Source organism: Stegostoma tigrinum, chromosome 14 (genome assembly GCF_030684315.1).
Source record: "Stegostoma tigrinum isolate sSteTig4 chromosome 14, sSteTig4.hap1, whole genome shotgun sequence".
Lineage (NCBI taxonomy): Eukaryota > Metazoa > Chordata > Chondrichthyes > Orectolobiformes > Stegostomatidae > Stegostoma > Stegostoma tigrinum.
This window is the reverse complement of record NC_081367.1, coordinates 75961904-75988045: the sequence shown is the minus strand read 5'-3', so window position 1 is coordinate 75988045 and position 26142 is coordinate 75961904. Positions and strand designations below refer to the sequence as shown.

Genomic DNA, 26142 nt, shown 5'->3' with positions numbered 1-26142 from the left:
TACCTAAAAACTAGAAACAAGCAATTCAGCCCCCAACGGACTCTTGCGTCATGCTGATCTTGTCCATTTCTTAGTCCCTCTCCATACTCTGCAGTAGATTCCCAACCCTTTGATAAAAATACTTTCTCCTCACTTCTTTTTTAATCTGCCACCCCTTAGCCTAAAACTATGACCTAGTGTTCCAAATGTTCTTCCATTTTAAATCCTGAAGGAACCTCCACTGCAACAATAAAGAGCACACTGTAACATGCTTTTCAAAATTTAGTAAAACAGATTGATAACTAAAATTCTCCACATACTCGCTACACCCTTCATAGATTGTAAATAGGCAAATACATTTCTAAGACCACTGTGGCCTACATCACATAACCAGTGATATTGAGAGAAGAATACAGTGGCCTAAGAAGCAAGTAAAAGAATATTCCAAAATAGGAGGCAATAACCTCATTATCTTGCTGCAAATTGAACAAATACTGTTATTGTTTGAAATTAGGACCGAAGGGCTATCCAGGTCCCCAGGGACAGGAGGGGAACGGGGGACACCCTGGACCGATGGGAAGAGATATTCAAGGTTTTGTTTTTACACGTCATAGTCAAACTACAGAGGTACCTTCCTGCCCAGGCAACACTAAACAGCTATATATTGGTTATTCTCTCCTCTACGTGCAAGGAAACAAACGTGCATATGGACAAGATTTAGGTATGTTAATTCAATTCTGATCAAATTTATGTTACATTTAGACATGTATTTAAAAAGCCTGTTGCACATCAATTTTAATGTAATGAAGGGTCACACAGAAATTAATGCCTGATATTTGTGATATTTTTATCGCTGTGCATTTTTCTAAAATGTTGGCATTTGCATATTCTTTTCTCTGCCATGTAGTCAGGGGAGAGGCAAATCCCATAACTTTGAGTCTAAACCATGGACTTTATCATAGCATTTAACAGCAGCACTAGGAACAATGCTTAACTAGTATGGTTATACAGTGCAACACGTTGTATAAATCCAATCTGACTGACCTACATATATTTTCTTTGTTAAATCTACATGCTATGTTTCTGTGGCTTTCAGGAACTGCTGGGAGTTGCTTGCCAAGATTCAGTGCCATGCCATTTTTGTTCTGTAATGTAAATGATGTCTGTAACTATGCATCAAGAAATGACTATTCTTATTGGCTATCAACTTCAAAAGAAATGCCAATGGATATGGCTCCAATCAGTGGAAACGAGCTGAAACCATTTATAAGCAGGTAGTGCCTTCATTAAAAACTGAAAGAACTGTGAATGCTATAAATCAAGAACAAAAACAGAAGGTGCTGGAAAAGCTCAGCAGGTCTGGCAGCATCTGTGAAGAAAAATATCAGAGTTGGGAAGGGTCACCAGACCGGAAACATTAACTCTGATTTTTTTTCTTCACAGATGCTACCAGACCTGCTGAGCTTTTCCAGCAACTTCTGTTTTAGTGCCTTCATTAAACTGTCTGTGTACACCTCTCCAGAATTTGAAAGAACCCAGGCTTAGCAAACAATACATCTTTACAGGAGATGCTACTTGGCCTGCTGTGTTCATCCAGCTTCACACTTTGTTATCTTGAATTCTCCAGCATCTGCAGTTCTCATTATCTCTGAATACATCCTTACAGATTTGGAGAGTTCCGTATTCAATCCCTGCATTGCATTAGATGATCAGGTCGTTGGTGTACATTATGATACTATGAAACTGTTGGAACCTCAACTATACATCACAATCATACTCATGAACAACTTAGAATGATTGAATAGAAAGCTCAATAAAAAGCAAAAGAACTGCAGGTACTGTAAATCAGAAACAAAAACAAAAACTGCTGAAAAGCCTCAGCAGGTCTAACAACATCTGTGGGAAGAATGTTTCAGGTCCAGTGACTCAGAGCTGATGGTAGCTAGGAAAATATCAGTTTATAAGCACAAGGTTGGGTGCGGGAAAGTGGTAAGGAGTGAAAGATAGGTGGGGATAGAGCCCGAAGAGGCAGAAGAACAATTGGACAGGCAAAGGAGTGGGTAGGAAATCGGTTAGGTGAGTGAATTGCTACTAATGGGGATAACGCAGTGCGGAGCTGCAGGAACACAGCCGGCCAGGCAGCATTAGAGGAGCAGAAAGGCTGACGTTTTGGGTCGGGACCCTCTTCAGTAATTGGGGAGGGGGAAGGGTGATCTGAAATAAATAGAGAGGAGGGGTGGGGCTGGAAAAGGTGCGTGGGATGGTGATAGGTGAGTACAGGTAGGCAGTAATGAAGATTGGTCAGAGGTAGGAGGAGCGAATAGGTGGGAGAGAAGATGGACAGGTCAAGGAGGTGGGGATGAGAGGGAGGGTTGGTCATGGGATGAGGCCAGGCTGGGAAGATTTTGAAGCTAGTGAAGTCCACATCGAGACCATTGGATTGTAGGGTCCCAAGGTGGAATATGAGGTGCTAATCCTCCAGTTTCCGGGTGGCATCACTGTGACACTGGAGGAGGTCCAGGATGGATATATCGTCCAGGGAGCGCGAGGGGGAGTTGAAGTGAATCATGACTGGAAAGTGTTGTCGTTTGTCGCGAACCGAGTGCAGGTATTCTACAAAGTGGTCTCCAAGCCTCCACTTAGAACATAGAACTGTACAGCACAGTACAGGCCCTTCGGCCCATGATGTTGTGCCAAACTTTTAACCCTCAACTAAGGTCCATCTAACCTCCAACCCCACCCTATACTATCATCCATATGCCGATCTAATAGCCGCTTAAATGCCCTGAATGAGGTCGACTCCACTATCCTCTCCGGCAATGCATCCACACCCCAACCATTCTCTGAGTAAAGAACCTACCTCTGACAATTCCCCTACATCTACCTGCACTCAGTTTAAAACTACGCCCTCTCATAATAGCTACCTCTACCAGAGGAAAAAGTCTCTGGCTAGCCACTCTATCAATACCTCTGATCATTTTGTGCACCTCTATCAAGTCACCTCTCATCCTTCATCGTTCTAAAGAGAAAAGCCCCAGCTCTCTCAACCGTTCCTTGTAAGACCTTCCTTCCATTACAGGCAACATCCTGGTAAATCTCCTCTGCACCTTTTCCAATGCTTCCACATCTCTCCTGTGATGAGGTGACCGGACAGGACATAATACTCCAGATGTGGACGAACCAGGCTTTTGTATAGCTGGAGCATAACTTCACGGCTCTTGAACTCAATCCCTCTATTAATGAAAGCTAACACACCATACGCCTTCTTAACAACTCTATCCACCTGGGTGGCAGCTTTCAGGGAACTGTGGACATGAGCCCCAAGATCCCTCTGTTCCTCCACACTGCCAAGAATCTTTCCATTAACCCTGTATACTGCTTTCCAGTTTGTCCTTCCAAGATGAATCACCTCACGCTTTTCAGGATTAAACTCCATCTGCCACTTCTCAGCCCAGCTCTGCATCTATCAATGTCCCTTTGTAACATAGAACAGCCCTCTGCACAATCCACAACTTGATCCACCTTTGTATCGTCCGCGAACTTACTAATCCACCCCTCCACTCCTACATCCAAATCATTTACAAAAATCACAAATAGTACAGATCCTGGTCACTCATAACTGAGCACCATGTTGAATATTTTCCGCCCACTACCACCCTTTGTCTTCTAAAGGTCAGTCAATTCTGAATAAAATCTGCCACACTTGCCCTGATCCCATGTCTCCTTACTTTCTGCATGTGCCTACCACGGGGAACCTTATCAAATGCCTTACTTAAATCCATGTATACCACATCCACTGCTCTACCTTCATCCATGCGTTTGGTCACCTCTTCAAAATAATTCAATAAGGTTTGTGAGGCATAACCTACCCCTCACAAATCCATCCTGGCTCTTTCGAATCAAACTGTGCCTATCCAAGTGATCATAAATCCTCTCTCTCAGAGCCCTTTACAATAATTTGCCCACCAATGAAGTAAGACTAACTGGCCTGTAATTTCCGGGGTTGTTCCTATTCACTTTTTTTGAACAAGGGAATGACGTTCGCTTCTCTCCAATCCTCCGGCACTATACCTGTGGACAGTGAGGACAAAAAGATCATCGCCAAAGGCCCTGTGATCTCTTCCCTCGCTTCCCATAGAATCCTTGGATAAATCTCATCAGGCCCGAGGGACTTATCTATCTTCAAGTTCCTCAAAATTCCTCATACATCTTCCTTACTAACATCCACCTTCTCTAGCCTACCAGCCTGTTTCACACTGTCCTCCTCTACAACTAGGTCCCCGTCAATTGTGAATATCAAAGAAAAGTATTCATTAATGACCTCTCCTATCTCTTCAGGCTCCGTGTGCAAATTCCCTTTACAATCCTTGATCAGCCCTACCCTTTCTCTGATCATTCTCTTATTCCTCACATATGTGTAAAAAGCCTTGGGATTTTCCTTCATCCTATCTACCAAGGTTTTCTCATGCCCCCTTATATCTGTCCCATGCCCTTTCTTCAGCACCTTCCTGGATAACTTGTATCCCTCTAGAGCCTTATCCGATCCTTATTTCCTAAACCTTGTATAAGCATCCTTCTTACTCTTAACCAATCGTTCGACCTCTCTTGAAAACCAAGGCTCCCTCACTCAACCGTATCTTCCCTGCCTGCTAGGGAAAAACAGTATGCATTCCTTAAACAATCTCCACATTTCAATAGTGTTCTTCCCTGACAGCATCTGTTCCCATTTTATGTTACCCAGTTCTTGCCTAACAGAATTATAATTACCCTTCCCCCAATTATAAGCTTTACCCTGCTGTATGTACCTATCCTTTTCCATGACTATTGTAAAAGTTACAGAGTTATGATCGCTACCACCAAAATGCTCTCCTACCAACAGGTCTAACATTTGGCCCGGTTCATTGCCAAGCACCAAATCCAAAGTGGCCTCTCCTCATGTTGGTCTATTTACATACCGTGTCAGGAATCCTTCCTGAATGCACTGGACAAAATCTGCTCCATCTAAACTATAACAACTTAAAAAGTTTCCAATCAATACTTGAAAAGTTGAAGTCACCCATGACTACAACCCTGTGACTTCTGCACTTCTCCAGTATCTGCCTCCCAATCTGCTCCTCCACTTCTCTGCAACTATTGGGGGTCTGGAAAAAAAACCCTAACACAGTGACTGCTCCTTTCGTGTTCCTGACCTCAACCCAAAGTGACTCTGTTGACATATCATTCTCGAACTGCCTTTCAGTTGCTGCTATGCTCACCCTGACTAGCAATGCCACTCCCCTGCCTCTTTTACCACCCTCCCTATTTCTTTTAAAGGATCTAAATCCTGGAACTTCCAACAACCATTCCCGTCCCTGAGTTACCGAAGTTTCTGTAATGGCCACAACATCGTAGTTCCAAGTACTGACCCATGCTCTAAGTTCATCTGCCTTATTTCTGATGCTTCTAGCATTGTATGTACACTTCAAACCAACCCTGCATCCACAATTATGCTCCTTCGACCGCACTCACTCCCTGTGGTGTCTGTTGGAAGGCTGAATATCTCATCCCCTGAATTATAAATCCGGTTCCCCACCCCCTGTCAATCTAGTTTAAACCAACCCTTTATCTCGAGCAAACCTCCCACCCAGGATATTTGTGCCCTTCCAGTTCAGGTGCAACCCATCCTTACTGTACAGGTCCCACCTTCCCCAGAATGTGCTCCAATTATCCACATAATGGAAGCCCTTGGAAACGCTTGGTCTCACTGATGTAGAGGAGACCACATCGGGAACAATGGATGCAATAGACCACATTAGTGGATGTGCAGGTGAACATCTGTCTGATGTGGGAGGTTTTTTTTGGGGCCTGGGATCGAGGCGAGGGGGGAGGTGTAGGGTAAGACACAGCACTTCCTGTGTTTGCCAGGAAAGGTGCCGGAAGCAGTGGATCTAGTGGGGAGTGTGGAGCGGACGAGGGAGTCGCAGAGAGAACAGTCCCTACGGAAGGCAGATGGGGTGGGAAGGGAAATATATCCTTCGTTATGAGGTCAGATTATTAATTATTATTGGTTATTAATAGGGACTGTTAATGGGAACAATGGATTTTGTGCAGACATTGTGATAACAGTGACGTCCTCATCCCGTGAATAAATAAAGAAAAAAAGACAAGGACTGGTGGGTGGCGTTTGGGATAAGGCCATGGGAGAGCCAAGCCCTAAACTTGTTGAACTCAATATTGAGTCCATAATGGTAGTGTTCCCAAGCAGAAGATGAGGTGCTGTTCTTCTACCTTGTGCTGAGTTTAACTGGAGCACTGCAGCAAGCCTGAGACAGAGATGTTGGCCAGGCAACAGGGTAATATATTCTGTCCACAAAGGAGACCTTGACCTTCCAGTTGCTGGCCATTTCAACAAACCAATCTGATCTCTGGCCAACATCTCTGGCTGACAAATACAAGCAGGAGTGTCAGAAGTTCTGTTCACTCTGACAGCTGGCTTTAGGAAGTGGGACCAGTGTCAAGTACAACACACATGTAAACAAAGGGTGACTTGGTGACAGGACACCATTTTAAACCATTGCAAACACATGTAGAGACTGACAAACAAAACAAAAATTAATGTACTGGCTGGAGGAAATAAAATTCAATAGCCCTAGTCCACTGGGTTTGATGAGTTGCTCTTTTTATTCTCTAACAGCTTCTGTTCTTTGATCCCCTTACTCCAAGGTTTTTACTTCTTTGCAGGAGGCACAGAGCAATTGCTACACTAATTACAAAGTCTCTTAGTTAGTAGCCAAAGGCAAGCACTTACAACAACTGGTGAGAGAAATTATTAATTTGCTTCAAGCTTCAGGTTTTACCTCAGAAAGCTGGAGACATGGTGTTGCTTAAAGAGCAGGTTCTATATCCTTTACAACCACAAGCTGATCAGTTGCTTAAGAATCAGAAAATTGCCATCAGGCTGATAACCTTTGGGATCCACAACTGATCACAATTCAACTAACTAATCGGCCACCTGTTGCCAGCTGAATCTCACCCTGCATATACACTCTAGTGCCATTCTGTCTTATCTCACGTCCTTCACTGCCTGCAAAGCTGCAATGTAAACGCAAATACAAATGAATTCACGCAACATTTTTTAAAAACAAGGGCAGGAATTCTTTCCAGTCCTTGGTTTTAAAGCTGTCCTTTCCGCTTTTAATTCCACAATCAAAAAAAAAAGAAAATGATACACTTTTTACATGACAGAAAAACCCGATTAGAACACACCTCATGTAGTGTGAGTAGTTCTAGGCACCACACATAGAAAGTATACATTGGTCTCAGAAAGAGCAGAGTGTATGTTTAATAGAATTATACTTGGACTTTAAGTGTTGGTCAGCAGGAATATCTATGCGTGATAATGGGAACTGCAGATGCCGGAGAATTCAAGATAACAAAGTGTGAAGCTGGATGAACACAGCAGGCCAAGCAGCATCTCAGGAGCACAAAAGCTGACGTTTCGGGCCTAGACCCTTCATCAGAGAGGGGGATGGAATAAATAGGGAGAGAGGGGGAGGCGGACCGAAGATGTAAAGAAAAGAAGATAAGTGGAGAGGAGAGTATAGGTGGGGAGGTAGGGAGGGGATAGGTCAGTCCAGGGAAGACGGACAGGTCAAGGAGGTGGGATGAGGTTAGTAGGTAGGAAATGGAGGTGCGGCTTGGGGTGGGAGGAAGGGATGGGTGAGAGGAAGAACAGGTTAGGGAGGCAGAGACAAGTTGGGCTAGTTTTGGGATGCAGTGGGGGGAGGGGAAGAGCTGGGCTGGTTGTGTGGTTTCTAGAATATCTATGACTTGGAATTATACTTGGAATTGGAAGAACGATTTGAATAAAATTTTTAAAGGTTTGAAAGGAAACAGGATAAATAAAGACAAACAATTTCTGCTGGTTGGGTTGTCTCAAAGATTAGCCCAAAGATGAGAACTAGACTCTTTTAGGAGTGAAGTTAGGAAACACTTCTATACATGAAGGGTAGAAGAAGTTTGGAACTATCTTTGATAATAACAATTGCTGCTCAACCAATCGTAAATTTTTAATCCTAAGTAGATAGAATTTTATGATTCAAAATCATTAAGGGGCATGAGGCTAAGGTGAGTAAGGGTGGAGCTAGGGTGCAGATCAGCCATGATATCATGGTGGACGAGGTGATAAATGGTCCATTTCTGTTCTGAAGTTCCCAGAGCAACATTTAGTATTCCATTATTGGGATTTGGATCCCAGGTTGACCACAAGAAATTAATCACCATTCTGACTCCAAACCATTAACCAGTGACCTATTTTGGAATCTGCATGTCTAAATGTGGAGTGAAGAAAATATTACACTCAATTCCACTTCCCAATGTCTTTCACCTTAATGGCCACAAAATTAAACCTTTACAAAGAAGATATTTATTTCTCAGTAGATTGTTAATTCAAGGGAAGGTGGCAGCTGGACTGCTAATCCAGATACCAAGTAATATTGTGGGTACCCAGATTCAAATCCTGCCACGACAGAAGATGGAATTTCAATTCAATAAAAATCTGAAATTAAGAGTCTAATGGTGACCATTGTCAATTGTCAGTAAAATCCATTCAGTTCATTTATGTCCTTTGGGGAAAGGAAACTGCCATCCTTACCTGATCCTGCCTACATGTGACTCCAGACCCACTGCAATGTGGTTGATTCTTAACTGCCCTCTGGGTAATTAGGGATTAACAATAAGTAGTCTATGCTCTCATCCCATGAATGAATTTTTAGCTTTTACAATATTCAAACTATAATTAGTCCAGCCCACTGAGAAATTTCACAGTAAAACAATTGGATTGTCCAATAATTTCAATGACATAAACATGTGAAGAATTTGCTGCTAAATAAATTACCTTAAACTGAATGAGTTAAATGACTTTGAATTAAGTGTGGACCACATATGTATTACAAATGTCTATATTAACAGTACATATGTCTTGTTATCCAGATGTATTGTTTGTGAAAGTCCTGCAACGGTCTTAGCTGTGCATAGTCAAACTGTTCAAATCCCACCATGCCCAAGGGGTTGGAAGTCCTTGTGGATAGGCTATTCCTTTGTAATGGTATGTACACAAACAACAGCTTGTATTTTTATACAATGCCTTTAGTATAAATAATCCTAAGACCTTCACAGGGAAATTACAACATAGAAATTTTGATAGCCTCAAAGGAAGGTAATAGGGCACATAAGCAAGACTTTGGTTAAAGGTGTAGCTTTTAAGAAGCAACTTAAAGAAATGTGAGGAAGATATCAGAAATAAACTTGAGGGACAGGATTAATCAATGCTTGGAAAGACAGCGATTGATCAGGGATAATCAGCAGATTTGTTGGAAGGAGATCCTGTCTAATTGAATTGAGTTTTTTCGAAAAGATAAGTAAGTATATTGAGGAGGGTAGTGCAGTTCATGGAGTTTACATGGACTTCAGTAGGCCTTTGACAAGGTCCCACATGAAAGGCAAGTTCAAAGGTTACAGCCCATGGGATCTAAAGTAAATTGAATACAAAAGTGGCTTGCAAACAACAGGAAAAGGCCGATGGTGGAAGGATGATTTTTTGATTGGAAACCTGTGACCATCGGTCGATCTTGGGGATCAATGCTGGGACCCTTGCTGTTTGTTATGTACATTAACATCTTGGATGCGAATATAGAAGATATAATTAGTAAGTCCACAGATGACAGAAGATTAGTAGTGCTGTTGATAGTGAGGAGGATAGTCTCCAGCTACAGTATAATAGTGATCAGCTGATAAATTGGATCCGGCAATGGCAGATGAAATTTGATTCTGATAAAAGCAAGGTGATGCATTTTGGAAGGTCTAATAAAAAAAGGACATACACAATGAATGATAGGTGCCCAGGAAGGACCAAGGAACAAAGAAATCTTAGTGCACAAGTCCGTAGATCCCTGAAGATATCAGCATAGTTAGATGGGCTGGCTGCTTGTCCTTCATTAGCCAGGGCATAGAGTATAGGAGCAAGGAAGTCTTGTTACAACTTTATAAAACATTGGTTAGACCACAGATGGAATTCTGTATGCAGGTCTGGTCGCCGCACTATCGGAAGACGTGATTGCACTGGAGAGGGTGCAGAGGAGATTCATCAGGATGTTGCTTGGTATGAAAAGCCTCAGTTATGAGGAGAGACTGGATAGACTAAATTTGTTTTCCACTGATCAAAGGAAGCTGAGGTGAAATCTGATTGAGTTGTACAAAATTAGAGGCAATGACTTGGTAGTTTGTGAGAATCTTATCCCAATGATGAGGTGCCAATGTGTATGAGACTGTAACGTTGTTTCATGTGATTTCTGATCTTATCCCAATGGCAGACAAATTTAAGACCAGAGGACATTAGCTTAAGGTAAGAAGTAAGTGGTTTAAGGGGAATTTGTGGGAAAAGTAAATTCACCCAGAGGGTGGCAGAAATACAGAATATGCTGCCCAAGAGGGTGGTGGAGGCAAGATACTCTTGAAACATTTAGGAAGCATCTGGATGAACAATTAAAATGCCAGCAGGCTACAGTGTAAGTGCTGGATAGCTTGTAAAACAATTAAAATTTAGGATACTCAAGAGCTCAGAATTGGAGAAATACAGTGACAATGTAATTCAGTGAGCATTCACTATCACAAAAAGTCAAAGACAGCAATGGAGGATTATTGTGACCATGAGAAGTCATGTTAGGAAAGGGGATACAGACAAAAGTTGAGTCAAACTTCAGTGCTTTTTTTTTAGAAAAGCCAACCTATGTTCTTTTTTCTCTTCAACTCCAGCACAGAAGCTCAGGTGCAGAGGGATCAGGCCAAGCACTGGCTTCACCTGGCTCCTGTTTAGAAGAATTTCGTGTTGCCCCCTTTATTGAATGTCAAGGAAGGGGAACCTGCAATTATTATGTAAATACTTACAGTTTTTGGCTAGCGACGTTAGATCCCTCACAGATGTTCAGGTATGCACCACAAAAAACTTTAATATGGTTGTTATATATGAATATGTCTTCCACCTCATGTGATGTTTATTTTTATTTTAGAAATAACTCAGCGAATGTAAAGCAGGCTGCTAATTCTCCATTGACCTTTCTTTAAATGTATTTTTGCATGGGATATGGGCATTGCTAGCAAAGCCAGTGTATTTTCCAATTCCTAATTGCCTTTGAGAAGACGAAAAGGAACTGCTTTCTTGCTACAGTCCATGCCGAGTAGTCTTTTCACAAAATGTTCCAAGGGAGAAATCCCACTATATTAATCAAATAACACTGAAGGGATACAGATTCCGAACAAGTTCTGTTTTAGCATGGTGTGTGGATTAAAGGGGAACTTGCAGGTACTGGTGTTTCTGCATGCCCAATACCATAACACTTCTAAATCATGCTGAAGTCATGTAAATAGTGCACAATGCAACCATCATACATTAGTGATGAAGAAGATGAACCTTTAAAGTGATTTGTGGGGTGCCAATTAAGTGAGGTCCTTTGTCCCAGATAATGATGACCTTCTTGATGGACATTAGAGCTACGGGCAAGCGGAAACTGTTACATCAGACCTCTGGCTTATACCTTGTAAATGATGGGAAAGCTTGAGACAGGATTCAGCTAGTCAATGAAAAATATTCAGCCCTTGACCTGCTTCATATTGAGTATTTATGCAGCTGGTCCAGTTACATAAAGCAACTTATTAGAGGCATGCTGACACTATGATAGCTGCAGTAGCTGTCTTATAAACTCCAATATTTTGGTGATATGTGAAAACGGGTTGAAGGCCAACAAAAGATTTGAACAAAAGGAGAATCTCTTCCCCCTTCATTTTCTGCGACTACAGCTGTAGAAATCTGAATATAAAGCATTCAGCACCAAGAGGATAGCTAATTTCGTTTTGATTTGAATGCAAGTTATTTCAAGATAAAAGAAATTTCCAGTACTGCTATTTACAAAATAAGGCTGAAATGCACTCTTAAACTGAAATACTAGGCCAGCGCGGTGCAGTGCAGCATCCTAGAAAACCAGAACACTGTTTCTGGCATTTGATACAAGAGAAACTGTTACTCATGACAGCAAGCTGCAAAGTCTTTGTTAAAGATGTTCCAGTTTCAGTTTTACACTGACACAAAATCACATGGCTTAAGGTGGTGCCATTGGCAAGGAGGGGCTTCATTGAATTAACACATCGTTCTTTCCACACATGATAGGAACATCCATAAAAAAATCTAAAAGGCTCTTGAAGACGAGGTCAAGGTAGGAATTAATTTCAGGATGAAGATTTCAACTCAAGTCATATATCCCAGAGATAATGGGAACTGCAGATGCTGGAGAATCCAAGACAACAAAATGTGAGGCTGGATGAACACAGCAGGCCAAGCAGCATCTCAGGAGCACAAAAGCTGACGTTTCGGGCCTAGACCCTTCATCAGAGAGGTCTCTGATGAAGGGTCTAGGCCCGAAACGTCAGCTTTTGTGCTCCTGAGATGCTGCTTGGCCTGCTGTGTTCAAAAAGCCTCACATTTTGTTGTCTCATATATCCCAGAAGTCTGTTATCCAGTTAAATGGAAGATGTTGCAACAAAGGGTGAGAGTGTAACTTTTCCAAAGAGAAACTGTCAAAATGGGTACTGCCTCAATTAGAACATAGAACAATACAGCGCAGAACAGGCCCTTCGGCCCTCGATGTTGTGCCGACCTGTGAGCTAATCTAAGCCCCTCCCCTTGCACTATCCCATCATTATCCATATGCTTATCCAAGGACTGTTTAAATGCCCCTAATGTGGCTGAATTAACTACATTGGCAGGCAGGCCGTTCCACGCCCTTACCACTTTCTGAGTAAAGAACCTGCCTCGGACATCTGTCTTAAATCAATCACCCCTCAATTTGTAGCTATGCCCCCTTGTACAAGCTGAAGTCATCATCCTCGGAAAAAGACTCTCACTGTCCACCCTATCTAATCCTCTGGTCATCTTGTATGTCTCTATTAAATCCCCTCTTAGCCTCCTTTTCTCCAATGAGAACAAACCCAAGTCCCTCAGCCTTTCTTCATAGGGCCTGCGCTCCAGACCAGGCAATATCCTGGTAAATCTCGTCTGCACCTTTTTTCCAATGCTTCCACATCCTTCCTGTAAGGGGGCAACCAGAACTGCACACAGTATTCCAAGTGAGGCCGCACTAGCGTTTTGTACATTTGCAGCATGACATCGTGGCTCCAGAACTCAATCTCTCTATCAATAAAACCTAACACAACGTAAGCCTTCTTAACAGCACTATCAACCTGGGTGGAAACTTTCAAGGATCTATGTACATGGACACCAAGATCCCTCTGCACATCCACACTACCAAGAATCTTTCCATTGACCCGGTATTCTGCCTTCCTATTATTCCTCCCAAAGTGAATTACCTCACATTTATCTGTATTAAACTCCATTTGCCACCTTTTGGCCCAATTCTGCAGTTTATCCAAGTCTCCCTGCAACCTGCAACATTCTTCCACACTGTCCACCACTCCACCAACTTTAGTGTCATCTGCAAACTTACTAACCCATCCACCAATGCCTGCATCCAAGTCATTTATAAAAATGACAAACAGCAGTGGTCCCAAAACAGATCCTTGAGGCACACCACTAATAACCGGACTCCAGGATGAATATTTTCCATCAACCACCACTTGTTGCCTTCTGACAGAAAGCCAGTTTCTAATCCAAACTGCTAAATCTCCCTCAATCCCATGCCTCTGTATTTTCTCCAATAGCCTACCATGTGGAACCTTATCAAAGGCTTTACTGAAGTCCATGTACACCATGTCCGTCAACTGCCCTTCCCTCATCCACATGCTTGCCCACCTTCTCAAAAAACTCAATGAGGTTTGTGAGACACGACCTGCCCTTGATGAATCCATGCTGACTATCTCCAATCAAATTGTTACTTGCTAGATGATTATAAATCCTATCTCTTATGATCCTTTCCAAAATCTTTCCTACAACAGACGTAAGGCTCACAGGTCTATAATTACCTGGGTCATCTCTACTGCCCTTCTTGAATAAGGGCACAACATTTGCAATCCTCCAGTCCTCTGGTACTAAGCCTGTAGACAATGAGGACTCAAAGATCAAGGCCAAAGGCTCCGCCACCTCCACCCTAGCTTCCCTGACAATCCTTGGAAAAATCCCATCTGGCCCAGGGGATTTATCTACCTTCACACCTTCTAAAATTGATAACACCTCCTCCTTACTAACCTTAATCCTTTCAATTCTAATAGCCAGTAACTCAGTCATCTTCTCTATAATATTCTCCAGTTCCTCAGTGAAAACAGATGAGAAATAATCATTTAGCACCTCTCCAATCTCCACAGGGTCCACACACAACTTCCCACTTCTGTCTTTGACTGGCCCTATTCCTATCCTAGTCAAGCTCTTATTCCTTACATACCTATAGAAAGCTTTAGGGTTCTCCTTTATTCTACCTGCCAATGTCTGCTCCTGACCCCTCCTTGCTCTTCTTAACTCTCTCTTTAAATCCTTCCGAGCTAATCTGTAACTCTCCATCGCCTCATCTGAACCATCTCGTCTCATCATCACATAAGCCTCCCTCTTCTGCTTAACAAGAGATACAATTTCTTTTGTAAACCATGGTTCCCTTACCTGATCGCTTCCTCCCTTCCTGACAGGGACATACCTATCAAGGACACACAATATCTATTCCTTAAACCAGATCCACATTTCAACTGTCCCCATCCCCTGTAATTTGCTAACCCATTCTATGCCTCCTAAGTCTTGCCTAATCACATTATAATTGCCCTTCCCCATCTATAACTCTTGCATTGTGCCATGTTCCTATCTCTTTCCATTGCTAAAGTAAACATAACTGAATTATGGTCACTTTCTCCAAAGTGCTCACCTACCGCTAAATCAAACACCTGGCCTGGTTCATTACCAAACCTGGCCTGTTTAATTATCAAAGCCTTTAGGCAGGATTTTTTGGGTAAGAGGAAGGACCATGCCATTGACGCATTGCTAGATGAAGAACACAGGTATGAAGCCATTGTAGCAGACCAGCAATTACCCTGTCTGCAGCTGCTATACCATCCCTGATTACCAATGCCACTCCCCCACCTCTTTTACCTCCCTCCCTGTTTCTTTTGAAACATCTATATCCCGGAACATCAACACCCATTCCTGCCTCCGTGTTATCCAAGTCTTCGTAATGGCCACAACATCGTAGTTCCCAGTATTGATCCATGCTCTAACTTCATCGCCCTTATTCCTGACACTTCTTGCATTGACGTAGACACACCTCAACCCATCACACTGACTGCCACCACGCCCTATCAACTGCTTATCCTTCCTCATGGATTCTCTGCTTGCTCTGTCTGTCTGCACACCAGCCACCCCATCCTCTGGTCTGTACCGCCGGTTCCCAACCCCCTGCCAAACTAGTTTAAACCCTCCCGAAGAACTCTAGCAAACATCCCAGCCAGAATATTGGTACCCCTCCAGTTCAGGTGCAATGTGTCCTTCTTGTACAGGACCCACCTTTCCCAGAAGGTATACTCATGATCCACAAACCTGAAGCCTTCCCTCCTACACCAGCTCTGTAGCCAAGTATACAGCTGCACGCTGTCTCTGTTTCTAGCCTCACTAGCCCATTGCACCAGTAGTAATCCTGAGATTATTTTTCTACTTGTCCTGGCTTTCAGCTTCCATCCTAACTCCCTATATTCACTTTTCAGGTCCTCATCCCATTTCCTAGCTATGTCATTGGCACCAACTTCTGGCTGCTCTCCCTCCCCCATAAGAATCTTGAAGACTCGATCCAAGACATCCCTGACCCTGTCACCCGGGAAGCAACATACCATCCGGGAGTCTCGCTCGGGACCACAAAATCTCCTGTCTGTTCCCCTAATCAGTGAATCTCCTCCCATTACTGCTCTCCTATCCAGAGACCTGGCCGCTCTGGCTTTCCTGTGGTAGGTCATCACCCTCGACAGTATCCAAAGTGTTATACTTATTATTAAGGGGAACGGCCACAGGGAATCCCTGCACTGTCTGCCCATTCCCTTCCCCGTTCCTGACAGTCACCCAGCTACCTTTGTCCTGTACCTTGGGTATGACCACCTCCCTGTAACTCCTGTCACCCCGGTCAGCCGCACAAATGATCTGGAGTTCACCCAGTTCACTTACGCAGTCTGTAAGAAGTTGGAATTGATTGCACTTCTCACAGGTGAAGTCAGAAGGGACACCAATAGTGACTCTTACCTCCCACATCCTACAAGAGGAGCATGCAACTGCCCTAGCTGCCATTCCCTCTACTCTAGATTTCCAAATGAATAAAGAAAAAATACTTATCTTATCGACCCTCCACACAGTCTTTTTTTTTTGTTAGAGGAGGAGGAGGATGGATGGGAGACACTACACATGTAGTGTTTTGGGTTTAGACAATGCCCGAATATATTAGTTCCTTCCTGGCTCGCGCTCTCACCACTCCCACCACTCGAATCAAATAGGCCACTGTCTCACGGGGTAAGTTCTTATAAGAAAAACTAACTTCCCGGCTGCCCCCTGGCTCACGCTCTCACCTTGCAAGAAGGCCTCCTCCTCCAACTTCTCACCTGATCGGCTCTCCATAATAATCAGACTGAGCAGCATGCAGCATCATACCTATATCTTGGTAGCCATTTGGCTGAGGACTGCAGTGTTCTTCCAGTGCGCCCCAGACAGAAAGGTTACTAATTTGTAAAAGTGTTGTCTTACGGGGAAAAGTTGGAGAGGCTGGGCTTGCCTCACTGGAATTTAGATGCATAAGAGATGACTGATTTAAAAATATATGATCCTGAAGGGTCTTAACTGAGTAGACAGAACATAGAACATAAAAAAGTACAGCACAGTACAGGCCCTTTGGCCCATGATGTTGTGCTGTGGATTAATCCTAATCCAAAAATAAAATATCCTAATCTACATTCCCCTCAATTCACTGTTGTCCATGTGCATGTCCAACAGTCGCTTAAATGTCACTAATGACTCTGCTTCCACGACTACCACTGGCAAAGCATTCCATTCCATTCCATAGATGTGGAGAGGATGTTTCCTTTTGGATGTCTCCTTAATGGGAGAATCTAGAAATATGGATGACTTTAAAAATCGTGAGGTGCCCAATTAAAACCAAGGTTAGGAGGAACACTTTCTTTAAGGTGGTTGCATGTTTTTGGAACTATCTTCCTAAATAGGTGTGGAAGCAGAGTCCTTGAATATTTTTAAAGAAAAGGTAGATAGGTTCTTTTTAAGCAAGACAGTGAAAAGTTATCAGGAATAGTTAGGTTATAATCAGATCAGCCACAATCTTATTGATTGGGAAAGCAGGCTCGAGCAGTGATTGACCTACTCTTGCTCCTATTTTGTGTGCTCTTAAGTACATAAAGTTACACCATAAGTTGCCAATAATACTAAATGTTTTGCAAACATTGCCAATTTTGATCTCACAGTGGGATGGTCATTGATGAAGCATCCAAAGATGGCTCTGTATTGTCACACAAAACAAACTTAAACCCTGTCATTTTTAGCAGCCTATTTTGGGCATAGAATGGAAATATTTATGGCTCAACTACCAACTATATGAAGAAAAGATGAGTCTTTTCTATGTGGTTTCTAAACATTTCCACACAAGGACTCTCCTTGAAATACTGAAACACTTGGTGACTCTATGGAAGTACTGACACTGGTCCAAGGGCTCCCTGTGCTATCTAAGAAACAGGGCACAAAGTACGCTGTCCCATCATGTTCTGAAAATGTTTTCTTTGCTATGCGCAACAACAGATATAATAGACTAAGTAACTAGAAAACATACGGATTATGCAATTCACACCTGACACCAAATGACATATTATATGAATAACTGATCCCAATAACTTGTGACTTAGGAACCAACTCAGTTTGAAAACTTATTTTGGTGAAACAAAATTGCAATAAAGGAAACACATTAGGGCTGAAGTTCACCATTACGAAGAATGCAAATTATTTAGATGCAAAATGAGACTGATCACACTGCAATAGAAAACTATGTTATTTCTTTTATATATAATAGATCACCAATCCATTACCATCCATTGTGTGTGCTTAAGTTTGAAATTAATTCATCATTAGATCTTAAAAAAAAATTGACACGTGACTGAGACTTTGAAAACTTGACCTGGTTCTCAAAAAAATCATAGTACTTGAAGTATTTTAGGATTTCTTATGATCAATATATTGTACTTCTGTCAGATTTAAACTATCTCAAAATAATTGAGTAACTGGAGATAGCTAAACATACTGTGATGCATTGTTGTTTGCAACATACATCAAAGCCTGCACAGAAGATGGTTGTGGTTGTAAAACTTAAATATCTCAGTTAGGTGTTTTAGGCACAACAATCTTCAACTGCTTTGTCAAGTGTTCCCTCAGATGATTGCTTAATTTTTTGGCAGCATTTGCAAAATCTGAGATGCTGAAGCACTCAACTTCCATACGCAGCAAGACTTGGGCAGCGTTTGTGCCATTCAAGTGCCAGGCAATTTCAATCTTCAACAAAAGAGAGAATCTAAACATCACCCTTAACATTCAGTGGCATTACCATCACTGAATCACCCATTATCAACAACCCGGTGGTTACCATTGATAAGAAACTGAAGTAGACCAGCCAAATAATTCCTGTGGTAACAAGTGTAGATCGGAACAAGGAATTCTGAATCAGAGTCATAGAAGCCCTACAGTCTGGAAGCACGCCATTCAACCCAACAGGCATTCTGAAGAGCATCCCACCCAGACTCCCCTCCCCTAACCTATTCTTGTAACTCTGCATTTCCCATGGCCAATCCACCTAACCTGCACATCCCTGGACACTACGGGCAATTTAGCATGGCCAGTCCACCTAACCTGCACATCTTTGGACTGTGGGAAGAAACCGGAGCACCTGGAGGAAACCCAAACAGACACAGGGAGAATGTATAAACTCCACACAGACAGGTGCCTATGGCTGGAATTGGACCTGGGTCCTGTCCTGTCTATCTAATCCCTATCCACCATCTATAAAGCACAATTCAGCGATCCTCCTGAAGTTGAATTTCAATCCTAACGTGTTTCCTTCTCTGTAAAAATACTCGGGTTTTGTTTAGCATTAAAATGTGTGCCATCTACATGATGCTCTGCGCAACTCACCAACAGACATTAGATTACACTTTACAGAGAAACATAGAAGATAGGAGGGGGAGGCTATTCAGCCCTTTGAGCCTGCTCTGCCTTTCTTCACAAGCATGGCTGATCATTCAAGTCAATAGCTTACTCCTGCTATCTCCCCATAACCTTTGATCCTATTTGCCCCAAGTGCAATATCTAGTTGCCTCTTGAAGACATTCAATGTTTTGAACCTGCAACTTCTATCAGATAGAAGGACAAGGGCAGACATATGGGAACACTCCCATCTGGAAAATCCCCTCCAAGCCACACACCATCCTAATTTGAAACTATATTATATAAACAATTTGGGTGAAAATATAGGAAGCATGGTTAGTAAGTTTGCAGATGACACCAAAATTGGTAGTATAGTGGTGAAGATGGTTACCTAAGATTACAAAGGAATCTTGATCAACTGGGCAAATGGGTCATGGAGAGGCAAATGGAATTTAATTTAGATAAATGTGAGAAATTGCATTTTGGTATGAAAAACAAGGGCAAGACTTACCCAGTTAAGAGCAGGTCCCCGTGGCGTGTTGTTGAATGGAGAGACCTGGAAGTGCAGGTACATAATTCCCTAAAAGTGGCATCAAAGATAGACAAGATGGTAAAGAAGGTATTTGGCATGCTTGCCTTCATTGCTTTGACCATGCAATAAAGGAGTTGGAACATCATGATGTTGTTCTATAGAACGGTGGTGAGGCTACATTTGGAGTACTGCATACAGTTCTAGTCACCCTGCTGTAGGAAGGATATTATTAAATTAGAGGTAGTGTAGAAAAGATTTACCAGGGTATTACCAGGATGGTTTGAGAATAGGCTGAGTTTTTTTTAACTGGAACATAGGAGATTGAGGGGTGACCTTACAGAGGTTTATAGAATCATGAAAGGCATAGATAAGATGAATAGCACTAGGCAGAGGAGTTCAAAGCCACAGGCCATATTTTTAGGGTGAGAGGAGAAGGATTTAAAATGAATATGAGGGGCAACTTTTTTCATACAGAGTTTGGTTTGTTTGTGGAATGAACTGCCAGAGGAAGTGGTAGATGCAGGTACAGTTCGAAATTTAAAAGATATTTGGACAGGTACACGAATGGGAAAGATTTAGAGGGATATGGATGAAACGCAAGCAAACAGAATTAGTTAAGTTTGGGAAACTTTGTTGGAAACATCGAAGAGTTGAACCAAAGGGTCAGTTTCCAAGCTGTATGATTCTATGACACTGTTCCTTCACCGTCATTGGGTCAACACCTTGAAACTCCCTTTTTGCCATCACTGTAGGAAGCTGACTGCAACAGTTAAAGACAACGGTTCACCCCCTCCTTCTCCAGTATAGCTAACACTAGGCAACAAATGTTGGCTTCTCTCGCTATGCTCACATTCAACAAACAAAAAACTCTCAAATGAACATCAGCTGAGATTAACCATATTTGCTGTTAAGGGATATATGGCAACAACACCATTAAAGGTTAAAATACTTTGTCCTGCAGTCCTCCACTGGTGATTTTATGCCACAATTTGCTGAGGAAATAATTGAGAATATGTCTCAGTGACCTTACTGGCAAATCATAAGCAGTATGGCCAGTGGTGACAGTAAAAACCCACTAAGCCATGATGCCATCTGATCCAAAAGTGTTAGGAGTACTCGGTTGAGCTAAACTGAGAGGTTTGTTTTCGCATTTGGTTTGTTCATTCAGTGACTCAACAACAGCCCTTCCGCTCTACTTTCATTTTCTTGAATGTACATTCATGCAGATCTTTTAGCTTTTAGACATCCTAGATATCTGTAATCTGTGTAATTTCTGCTCAGAATTTAATAAGATGGTAAAATATTAAGCAGATTTCTTCCAGCCCCTGAATGGCCTGGGCAATGGCAAGACAGTTAAGAGAAGAGTGGGAAAATCAAATTCCTGACATTGAGATAAAAATCCGATTGTGCACATAATGTTTCAACAGCTTGATGAGAATCTCACCAGTGAGCAATGACGGGCCTATTTGCGTATATAGACATCTCATTATTACTTCATCTTGCTTCATTTAAACACAGGTTATGTTTTTTCCTCCAACATGAAAGTCAGAGCAGTTACCTAGGAGCTATATGTCTCACCTCAGCATCCATCTTGGCCAGCATTCCAATATCACAGAACATGATCCCTGTGCAGCAACTGTCTGCAGAAGTTGATTTTCAGCAAAGCAATGGACTCACCAGCTCCATGGCACAGCATTCAGAATTTATAGCCTTAAAAATTCTGAATTGGCATGCCTTTTCTGACTTTAGAAAACAAGGCAGCTTGTCACATTTATCTGCAATGAGCACTCAAGAGAGTGCACACGTGGCTGTACAGTACCATATGACAGCAATGTCACAACTACACCAGCTTAAACAGCAAACATACCAAATGTGCTTCAACCAAATGGCCATTTCTCAGAGTCTGAGGGGAATAGTCCTTAGTGCAGTTGGGGGACTATGGTCAGCAACCATACAGCACCAGTACAGAAACAAATGTCAGTCACTGATCACTGTCAGGGGATCCAACTCATTACAGTTTCAAGACGGGGCCATGGTGAGCCCTGCAGATCATTTCCATCCAGTCCAGGGATTAGCAGTAAGTCAGCACAAGAGCTGCACAGAGACCAATCAGGGTACCCTTCCAAGTCACTCAGGGTTTGTCTTAGGACCTGTGTGATGAAATTCAAGGCTAGCAAAGGCCACTGCTGTGGCGGGAAAGTTGGAGAAGTCAAGTATTAGGATGTGAGACCGCCTACTGTGATGCAAAGGAGGTAATAACTGTAAAGAGGAGCAACTGAATATGTAAGGGTGGAAGATAACAGTATGGGAACACACAGCGTATTGAGAGGCGCTGGTTGTCTCTGGTAGCTATCATCCTGGCTTTAATAGAGAGAAAGTGCATCATGACGTTTGGTACAACTTTGCTTTAGGCTTTGGACTCAGTGGAGAGATGAAGAGCTACATCCCACATGGGATTGTGGGCTGTTTGAAAACTAATAGGGTTTACAGGGAGTACAGGACAGAAAGAAACATGATGGTTTAGGGACCACCTAGACAGAGAGGCTAAGCCTTCAACACAACGTACAAAGCGTGAGCTGTTTGTGTCTTCAATTCTCATCCAAATCACAAAATGTGGAATGAAAATGAAAAATGGCTACCAGCACATGCAGCATGGGCAGAGGAAGTGTTTTATTTTGTCTGAAGGGCTGGGCTCCACTTCTGAGCAGTGAGACGCACTTCAAGAGGTAATTACATTAGTCTGGCACTTATATTTTACAATGCTGCTGACATATGTAATCACAAAATTCTGTATGTGTAGCTCTTGCTACGATCAACTATGCTGCTTACAAATTTGGGCACAAGCAATCTTGGCCATGACACTGATCATTACAAATTAATTATAGTAATATGTCGAAAGCAGACATGATCAAACAACCTATAAAGTATAACCTGCAGCCATAATATAGAAATAAAAAGGACCTTTCACAACCATTGGACAGCCCAATGATATTCCAAAGAAGATCAAGATTTATTTTGACAACAGATAATTTGTGTCTCTGCTGAACCTGTATGGTGCCTTCTTTCTTGTAAAAGCACTTTTCCCCTCTATAATAAGACTTTCAAACTAAAGAGATCACAAAATGACCAGACTGCTGTAGCCAATGACATACATTCATTACTTTAGACTGGTCATTGTGAATCTTGTGCTAAATAAACTTGCAGAATAAGTTACCTTGATTGCCAAATCAGATTCAGTTTAAGATATTCATGTGTTATTAAGCTAATTCAAGCAAACATGATTTTGCAATGTCAATAGGATACTTCAGATCATTTCTTCTGCAAGTAATGTATATGGTGTTTTCCGTCAATGGCAAGCAAACACTAGAATATTGTCTACACTAAAGTCATAGTTATCCTGTTTGCTAACTGAACATAATTACAGTAACCAAACAGGCTGAACCTAAAAGAATTTTTTATATTTATGTTGCAGGAAACCCAGACCACAAACACTGAAGGCAGGAGAATTACGATCCATAATAAGTCGCTGTCAAGTCTGTACAAAATAAATCTGAACTCAAAACAGTATAATGGTGCTGTTCTTAGTTATGTTTGAAAGGCATTAATACAGAAATGAAGATATAATAATGTTATTATTTAAGGTGTTGATTGGACTGTAGCAAACACCACTAATAAATTTGCCAGACACTGTTGATATTGGTAACATTTGTAATCACACTCACATCAACAAAGTAATTAATAGTAAAGTGACTGTGCTGAGACAAAGCTTAGCAAAGATTCTGCCCTTTGCTTTTGCAATGATAAATATTTTACTCAACAATAGTACAGATGTGGACTCCATTGATCTTCACATCACAATTAAACTAATTAGTGCAAGACTTTGATGGAATTTCACGCTTATCATTTTCCATCATCTGATGATTTAGACAAATCTACAAGTTAACACTGAGCCACAAGTACATTGTACAGAGAGCATTTACCTAATAATGTGCACTTAGTAGAGAAACATATTAAAATTAGAGCATTGCCTTTTTGGAATAGACAGCATTTCAATCTGCAGTAGTCTATATTTTTGGTAGTTATTCAGAGTGCAATTTTATATGCACAGTAATGTGCATATTGAACGTATATATAGGAACTTGTATCCTTTCTACGAAATATTTGGGATATTAGAGATAATCTTAAATTTTATCACAGGGTAAGATAAGGATGCAAGTATTCGCCTCTCTTATTTTACACATTGTTTGATTTTATTTTACATTGATTTCAGTAGATAAAATAAACTGGATAAGGTGTAAAATATAGTTGCCTTTATCCTGTTTCTTTGTTTAGCAATTTGAAATTATGCTTGTTGACTCTTTTACAGAGTACACTTCAAGAGTTCACCTTTAATATTAATATTGCATTTAAACCTGTCCTTAAACATACTGCTGGCCTTCTAATTCTAGATGGTTGAAGGAAATTTTAGGTGTAATGGAGAAGGATTATTTTTCTTTATAAACAATGTGCGCATATCAGAAAATATCAAATATGGTTATCACGTCTGTGTTTTTCAAATATAATATCAAAAGGAATTTAAATCATTTCAAGAGAATTGCCAAAGGCACAAAGGTTGCCAAACTGTGATTTCTAAACACTTTTTCTTATAATCTCAGAACCCTACAGTATGGAAGCGGGTCATTTGCCTATCAAGTCCACACCGACTCTCTGAAGAGCATCCCACCCAGACTGGAATCAAACCCAGGTCCCTAGCAGTGTTAAGCATCAGTGCGAACCACTGTACCACCATATCACCTGGTTTATATTTATCATGCTTTTAAACTCAACAAGAATTTATGAGAAACCACTGTGCTGAAAATAATCTGATCTTTTGACAACACTTTAGCATAAGCACAGTTCAGTTATTTTCACCAGCATTATTGAAAAAATACTATTTTGTAAAATACAGATTTGAAACTGGGCCACATAGACACAAATGATTGCTAAGCATTTCCAATGTCAACCTGGATTTAACACTAACTGCTTTAAAAATGTTCTTTTTCATGTCACAAAACCTTTTAAGTACAGTACATAAAAGTATAAGACTTAAGTCTGCCGTTTTAAGCAACACAAACTGTATTACTTTACCGTTTCTTTATACACCACTCAATATTATTAATGACGTAACACAGAATAGAGTGCATGTTATGAGTAACACATTTTGTTCCCACTAGGTTCAGTGGTTAAGTCTTCCTTACACAGCAATGAGGTAAATGTAGAACAAAAACAAAGTTGCTGGAAAAGCTCAGCAGGTCTGGCAGCACCTGTGAAGAAAAAAATCAGAGTTAGTGTTTTGGGTTCGGCGACCCTTCCTCAGACCTGCTGAGCTTTTCCAGCAATTTTGTTTTTGTTCCTAATTTACAGCATCAGCAGTTCTTTCATTTTCTTTTAAATGAGAAAAATGTGTTTTTGTTAAAACACTGACTCAGTGCACTTTGCTATTTATTTTTGGATTTAGCCCAAACATACCAACAGGACACAACCAATTATTGGTACCGTATCTTACCACCTGAGAATAAGTAGACTGAAGTCATGTTCAAGCAGCATCAGAGGAGCAGGAAGGCTGACGTTTTGGGCCTCGACCCTACTTCAGAAATCCAAAGAAGGGCCCAGGCCCAAAAAGTTAGCCTTCTTGCTCCTCTGATGCAGCTTGGCCTGCTGTGTTCATCCAGCTCTACACCTTGTTATCTCAGATTCTCTAGCATCTGCAGTTCCTATTATCTCTGAAGTCATGCTCAGTTGTTTTTTGGAAGGCGCTATGATTTTTTTTTCTGCATCTCACGAAGAGGAATGCTTGTGCAATCTTTATTCAGTACTTCCCATTCTAAGTTCTCCTACTTTATACAACTCCAGAATAGGTCTTGAAAAATTCCACACTACAACATTCACTGCTGCATTAGTAAGATCTTTTAATTGATCATTGTTTTAAATAAAATATTTTCATGGATTGTGGGTGTCGCTGGCAAGGTCAGCACCATCCTTAATTAGCCTTACTGAGTGGCTTGCAAGACCATTTCACTGAGAAATCAGGAATCAGTAATATTGCTATGAATCTGAAGTCACATGTAAGTCAAACCAGGAAAGGTTACAGATTTCCTTCCCCAAAGGACATTAGTGAACAAGATGGATTTTTTGACAATTGATGGTAGTTTCACAGTACCATTACTGAGATTAGCTTTATATTCCAGATTTATTCCTTATTGAATATGAACTTAAATTCCACCAACTGCTATGGTAGGATTTGAAGCCAATGTCCACACAGCAGTAGTCTATACAATTGCATTATTAGTCCAGTAACATTACTTTGAAGCCACTAGTTCCCTTGTATCAACAGAGAACAGAGAAACACAAGTTACAGAACAGACATTATAGCAAAGCAACTGTTTTCAGCATGTGC

General features: G+C 41.5%; 1 protein-coding gene across 2 annotated transcripts in view; it reads left to right on the top strand.

Moving 5' to 3' along the window:
- Positions 1 to 23398, top strand: part of LOC125457937 (collagen alpha-5(IV) chain-like) — a 229248-nt gene extending 205850 nt beyond the window's left edge. For both annotated transcript variants that reach the window (XM_059651241.1, XM_048542743.2), the window contains exons 48-52: positions 494 to 700; positions 1076 to 1253; positions 8950 to 9064; positions 10771 to 10943; positions 23179 to 23398. In XM_059651241.1, the coding sequence (XP_059507224.1) occupies positions 494 to 700; positions 1076 to 1253; positions 8950 to 9064; positions 10771 to 10943; positions 23179 to 23254 (749 nt within the window). In that variant the 3' untranslated portion in view covers positions 23255 to 23398. The remainder of the gene's footprint in view (positions 1 to 493; positions 701 to 1075; positions 1254 to 8949; positions 9065 to 10770; positions 10944 to 23178) is intronic.
- The last annotated feature ends 2744 nt before the right edge of the window (positions 23399 to 26142 follow it).